The 7,500-nt window shown below is 32.7% G+C and overlaps 1 protein-coding gene across 1 annotated transcript in view; it reads left to right on the forward strand.

Moving 5' to 3' along the window:
- Positions 1–7,500, forward strand: part of LOC137634353 (roundabout homolog 2-like) — a 233,994-nt gene that overhangs the window by 14,380 nt on the left and 212,114 nt on the right. Inside the window, 3 exon segments of the mRNA XM_068366750.1 lie at positions 5,899–6,102; positions 6,298–6,765; positions 7,056–7,500. The exon segment at positions 7,056–7,500 is cut by the window's right edge and continues 83 nt beyond it. Coding sequence (XP_068222851.1) covers positions 5,899–6,102; positions 6,298–6,765; positions 7,056–7,500 — 1,117 coding nt within the window.

Raw genomic sequence — 7,500 nt, forward strand, 5'->3', positions numbered from 1 at the left:
AATGAGAATAAATTAACAATAAAAGGTTGACTGTGATTTTATCATTAGCTTTTTTAATATTCCTGTTTATTGCTCTATTATTATTATTATTATTATTATTATTATTATTATTATTAGCTAAGCCATAACCCTATTTGGAAAAGCAGGGTGCTATAAGCCCAAGGGCTCCAACGGGAAAATAGCCCAGTGTGGAAAGAAAACAAGGAAATAGATAAACTATAAGAAAAGCAATGAACAATAAAAATAAAACATTTTAAGAACAGTAACAATATTATAATAGATCATTCACATATGAACAATGAAAAAAAAAAGAGGAAGAGAAATAAGATGGAATATTGTGCCTGATTGTACCCTCCAGAATGAGAGAGAATTGTTTCAGAGGAAAGATTTCTTATCAATATCTCTGCTATTGAGCATTCATGTCTAATATCCAGTTTTTTTGTCGTCTTCGGTTCTTACTGTCTTTATTTCTTTAGTTTCAAGTAAAATTATATTTTTAATATTTGCGTGATTCCTATACACTTTACCATCTTCTTGTAATCAATTTTCACAATTGTTGAATAATACCTAATCGTAACGCATAATACTACTATTTATGCATTTGATATATATACATATATATATATATATATATATATATATATATATATATATATATATATATATATATCAATAGATATATATGTATATATATATATATATATATATATTTATATATATATATATATATATATATATAGATTCTCTCTCTCTCTCTCTCCTCTCTCTCTCTCTCTCTCTCTCTCTCTCTCTCTCTCTCTCTCTCTCTCTCTCTCTCTCTCTCTCAAGATGTTATTATGAAAGAAGTCTTTTGACTGCTTTCCTTTTGATAGGTTTCTTTGGATGCATATTGATCAAGGTTTTCTCAAGTTGTTTTGAATGTATCATCTCTTTCACGTACTTATTCATCTATGCATATAATAACTTTACTTATTTATTCTCATCTTAATGTGATAAGAAAATAAGAGGGTTTTTACTAGATTATTAACTATCAGCCCATGAGTGTGAGTGTTTGGTTGTAGTCTAGGATATATTTATTATGTTGACAGGAAGTCCTAAGTATCGTTAGATACGGAACTATATTTTCAAATTGGTGTTGAGCCTCATAGCAGACTGACAGAGAGATGCTAAACAGCATAAGAAGTATTGCACAGATGGGTAGTTGTTGTTCGACAACCTTTTCAATAATGTTTTATAAATAGTTATTGATATCCTCCAAGTAATAATGTACAAATGGAAGGGCAAGAGACTTGCTTTAAACTAATGAATATCAGAGTGGCATATAACTCTTAGTAAATGGACTAGATTACTTATATATTGCTGATGATATTCGAACTCATTTTGATTTCAACTTTGTCTGCAAGATGACAGTGTGGTTGTGCATTAGTCTTGATGTATAATGAAGATCAATTTAATTGTACCTCTGTGAGATGGACTGAACGAGTGACGGGTGAAAGGCATTGTCTATCTTCACAAATATTTGTGGAAATTTTTTCCTTATCTAATGGTAGAATTTGTTGTCGTTTCATGGCGTCACATTGTCATTTTATTATGACTAGTGTCATTTCCTGTAAAACATCACAAGTATATATGTATATATTTATATATATATATATATATATATATATATATATATATATATATATATGTATGTATATATATGTATAAATATGTATATATTATATATGTATATATATATATATATATATATATATATATATATTATTGATTGATTGATTGAATGATTTGACTAATGTCATTTCCGGTTTAACATCACAGGTAAATATATATATATATATATATATATATATATATATATATATATATATATATATTTATATTTATATAATATTGATTGATTGATTGAATGATTTGATTTATGTCATTTCCGGTTAAACATCACAGGTAAATATATATATATATATATATATATATATATATATGAATATACATATACATATTTATATATTATTGATTAATTGATTGGTTTGGTCCAAACGTTTGTACCATTGAGAGCGGACTCCGAAAAGTGCAAGTTATTCTGGTCTCAGCGACAATAATACAATGATGTTATTAACCCCATATTCTTTCTCTGAGAATTACATATTCATATGATTTGTTCAACAGAGTAACAATTAACCATTTCCGTGGCATATGTAATCGAATATGGGCCTCCAAGCCAGTCTAGGCGTTCAACACTCACCACCCTTGCTTCATATCACTCTGATGCATTAATGATGTGGGTATGCATATATAGGCTATATTATATATATATATATGTGTGTGTGTGTGTGTATATATATATATGTGTGTATATATATGTGTGTATATATATATATATATATATATATATGTATATATAAATATTTATATATAAATATAAATGTATATATATATACATATATGTATATATATATATATATATATATATATATATATATATATATATATATATATATATATATATATATATATATATATATATATATATACATATATATGTATATATAAATATATATGTATATATATACATATATGTATATATATATATATATATATATATATATATATAAATAGATTCAGTTTTTTGAAAAGGCATGCCTGTAAGAATATCACTGCCGTCGGAATTCATTTATCTTAAACCATTATAGTCTGGAATTAAATTGTTGCGGGGAAAATGCTGCCATCATATGAAAGGCGATTCATTAGAATACCACGTGCATTCTGTATATAAGGCTGTTACTACAAGTACCTAGCATGGCTGTTCATCTCGGTTTGGTCTTTGAAAATTATAGCAGCCTAATTTCTACAAAGGGTCTCCTCATTTAGTTACTGTAATCAAAAGCTCCTAAAATTGAGTAATCATTTCATAGAATATTGCTTTTGCATCATTTGTGATTAATCGTGTGAGTATTACATTCTTTTTACTTTATCTTTTGTCTCGCTTTTCCTAGTTTGATTTATCTCCAAACACTTTTTGACGTCTTCTTGTGCATTTATTATACTTGTAAACTTCTGCTGTGCTAAGTCTCTTCCTTTGATAACACAAGCATTACTTGATCGTCGTCAAAGATTCTTTATATAAGTTTACTCTTCTTGCTTTTTATTTTTTAACTTTTCATACAAAAGTTATCCTTTTTCCCTTTTCCCCCATGAGCATTCCAAGTATCTTCTTCGTTCACCTTGCATTCATTCTGTTCTGTTTTATCACGGTATTTATTTTCCATTCTTTCAATAGCTACCATAATTATTCTCTGAATGAACTACTAAGCAGTCAGAAGTATGCCGTAATCTTCCATTAAACCTTTATCAACGACAAGCAATCAATATTACCATTATCAAACGCTTACATAATCAATTTAGTCATAGAGATTCCATTTCTCATAGCAGAAACCCCTTTTATTGTTTTAGAAGGCAGCCATTTTTCTCTCTCACTGTCAATATACAATCGGGACTTGAATTGCTTGCTGCTAATGCATTTCTTTCCACGTTATCCTTCCAAAGCATATTGCTTCTCAACTTTCTCTTCCTTTCCACATTATCCTTCCAAAGCATATTGCTTCTCAACTTTCTCCCCATTGAATTCAATATCACCTTGTGTATATATTTTTTATGTTTTCATTAAGACATGAAAAACCTCCAAAATAGACTTGAGTCAGCGATAATCACAACCTTAAAAGTGTATTTCTCTGGGAAATGCACAGTTTAAACATTACGTTTATACCCAGTTACAGTCTGTCTCCTGAGCACAACTCCAAGAATTACTCTTTCGGCTGCAGCTTCCAGTTCTACCCAAACACAAAAGTTGTCCCCTTTCTATTCCATTGCCTTACCCTCGTGCAAGACGCCATATCCTATGCCTGTGCTTTTATGGGTTATTTACTTATGGAAACTGCATGACTAACTTTACTTCATTTCTGCTTAGTTGAATATCCGGCAGCAGGATCCTTGGTTTAGATTTCATAAATTCCGTGCAGTCAAATCGTAGGCTGACCCCTTTTTTTTTTTTTTTTTTTAATTAAATTTTCTACACATATTAATCTATTGTTTCAAGGCAGATGATCCACATCTCCCATAAATTAATGAATTTAGTGTGTGGAATAGGATGGAATTACCTCTTAAAATGTAGTGAATTGTTTACTGGCCAATATTCTGATATTATATGAAGATTTAAAAAGTTTATTTTTAATTTGATGAGTGTTGGAGTTAAATAAGCACACGAAATTGTGCAACCATTATATTATCAACAGCATTTTTACTGAACGTTTATTTTTCCCATCTGGCATTAAGTAATTTGATATGCAAAGATGTTCAGGGAATTTGATGGTCATCCTTGCTAAAGAGATTAGTATCGCCTTTTTTCCTCGTAATTAGCTCTTTTATCTTTGATTGGCAGATTGACAGGTTGTCATTTCTATATGGAAGGTAGGGAACTACCCTGTAGCAAATTATGATAAATGAGGGGATTGAAAAAGAATTGGTGGCAAATGGCACGAAGCCTCGTATAAGCTGCGCGCGTTGGGTGCATTAAGTTCGCCAAATGAGTCGTAAACGCGTGAATGAATTGCTCTAAACTCGTTCGTCGCAAATCGTTGATCTCTGTAATCTCGTTTCGTTGAGTGTGCATTATATATTTAGACCCTAGAGCTTGCATATAAGCCATATTAGCTTATACTATCGGTTTATATTAGTTCGTTTTTGCGTTATGTGTATTTTAATCGGCCTATTCTTTTTTTTTAATCTGCATTTCTTTGTATTTGCTTGTATTAACATTCTCTATATTTTAAGTATCTATATGTTCGTGTATGCATCTGTTTTGTGTCATTTGGTGTGTTTAAATATTACTTTTTTTTGTACTCACACTACATGTTTGTACGTATTTACCTATTTGTAAATGCATTTATTTATGTACATATTTACATGTTGATATTTGCTCATGTTCGTGACATTTTCCTTTGCGCGCGTCTTTTTTCTTTTTATGCGGAGTTGGACGTATTTCTTGTGCCCTCCTTTTTTTTTCTTTTAACGTCTTCCTCGTAACCACGGCCATTGTCATATCATCACATGATAAGAAGTCGTCCCAACTTTTTTATTACTGGCCGCAGTTTTTATTTTTCTCTTCCTTATCCTCCCTCGTCTGTTCTTTTTCTTAAGATGGTTATTTCCGGGGTCAATGAATGATGTCCTTCTTAATTGATTTAATATTTTGTTTAAATATTCTTTTCAGCCTTAATTCAGGTTATCAAATGGCATACTGACACTTACAGATAAGCATAATAATACGTATATAATGACGTTAATTGGCTAAATGCAGACTTAAATATGTTTTCTAGATGTTCTATCTTCTCAAAGTTATGTACGTGTTTGATTCTATTAGTTTGATTCCATGTAATGGTTGTTTCTTTGTCTGAAATTCTTGTTAAGAAACACACACACACACACACACACACACACACACATATATATATATATATATATATATATATATATACAGTATATATATATATATATATATATATATATATATATATATATACAGTATATATATATATATATATATATATATATATATATATATATATATATTCCTCCTCTTTGTTTATTTTATGATCAACTAATTTTCATAAAAATTACTCTGAAATTATTCAGTAATAAATGATCAAATTTGTGTGATGAAAATGTTTTGTAAATATTTGATTTTTATATTTCTACGCTAGCACTTTTAATTCAAACTTGTAAAGGTGATTGATTACCCATTTATATATTCATAAAGCATTATGATAAAGTTCTTTCAAAGGCTTGATAAATTAAATATGTTATAAAGTATATGAAATGGCAATTAATATTCATTTACATCAGTCTACACTGATCGCACATCTATGACATGCGTCTGCATCAGTCTACGCCTCTACACTGATCGCACGTCAATACGTGCATCTGCATCAGTCTACACTGATCGCACGTCAATACAGGCGTCTGCATCAGTCTACACTGATCGCACGTCAATACGTGCATCTGCATCATCTACACTGATCGTACATCAATACGTGCATCTGCATCAGTGTACACTGATCGTACATTAGTACGTGCATCTGCATCAGTCTACACTGATCGTACATCAATATATGCATCTGCATCAGTCTACACTGATCGTACATCAATACATGCATTTGCATCAGTCTACACTGATCGTACATCTATACATGAATCTGCATCAGTCTACACTGATCGTACATTTATGACATGCGTCTGCATCAGTCTACACCGACCGTACATCAATACATGCGTCTGTATCAGTCTACACTGATCGTACATCAATACGTGCTTCTACATCAGTCTACACTGATCGTACATCTATACGTGCATTTGCATCAGTCTACACTGATCGTGCATTTGCATCAGTCTACACTGATCGTACATCGATACGTGCATCTGCATCAGTCTACACTGATCGTAGGTCGATACGTGCGTCTGCATCAGTCTACACTGATCGTACGTCGATACGTGCGTCTGCATCAGTCTACACTGATCGTACGTCGATACGTGCGTCTGCATCAGTCTACACTGATCGTAGGTCGATACGTGCGTCTGCATCAGTCTACACTGATCGTACGTCGATACGTGCGTCTGCATCAGTCTACACTGATCGTAGGTCGATACGTGCATCTGCACCAGTCTACACTGATCGTACGTCGATACGTGCGTCTGCACCAGTCTACACTGATCGTACGTCGATACGTGCCGATACGTGCATCTGCATCAGTCTACACTGATCGTACATCGATACGTGCGTCTGCATCAGTCTACACTGATCGTACATCGATACGTGCGTCTGCATCAGTCTACACTGATCGTACATCGATACGTGCGTCTGCATCAGTCTACACTGAACGTACATCGATACGTGCGTCTGCATCAGTCTACACTGATCGTACATCTATACGTGCGTCTGCATCAGTCTACACTGATCGTACATGTCTACACTGATCGTACATCAATACGTGCGTCTGCATCAGTCTACACTGATCGTACATCGATACGTGCATCTGCATCAGTCTACACTGAACGTACATCAATACATGCGTCTGCATCAGTCTACACTGATCGTACATCGATACGTGCATCTGCATCAGTCTACACTGATCGTATATCGATACGTGCATCTGCATCAGTCTACAGACTCTACACTGATCGTACATCAATGCATGCATTTGCATCAGTCTACACTGATCGTACATCGATACGTGCATCTGCATCAGTCTACACTGAACTTACATCAATACATGTGTCTGCATCAGTCTACACTGATCGTACATCAATACGTGCATCTGCATCAGTCTACACTGATCGTACATCGATACGTGCATCTGCATCAGTCTACACTGATCGTACATCGATACGTGCATCTGCATCAGTCTACACTGATCGTACATCAATACATGCATTTGCATCAGTCTACAC

Source organism: Palaemon carinicauda, chromosome 44 (assembly GCF_036898095.1).
Source record: "Palaemon carinicauda isolate YSFRI2023 chromosome 44, ASM3689809v2, whole genome shotgun sequence".
Classification (NCBI taxonomy): Eukaryota; Metazoa; Arthropoda; class Malacostraca; order Decapoda; family Palaemonidae; genus Palaemon; species Palaemon carinicauda.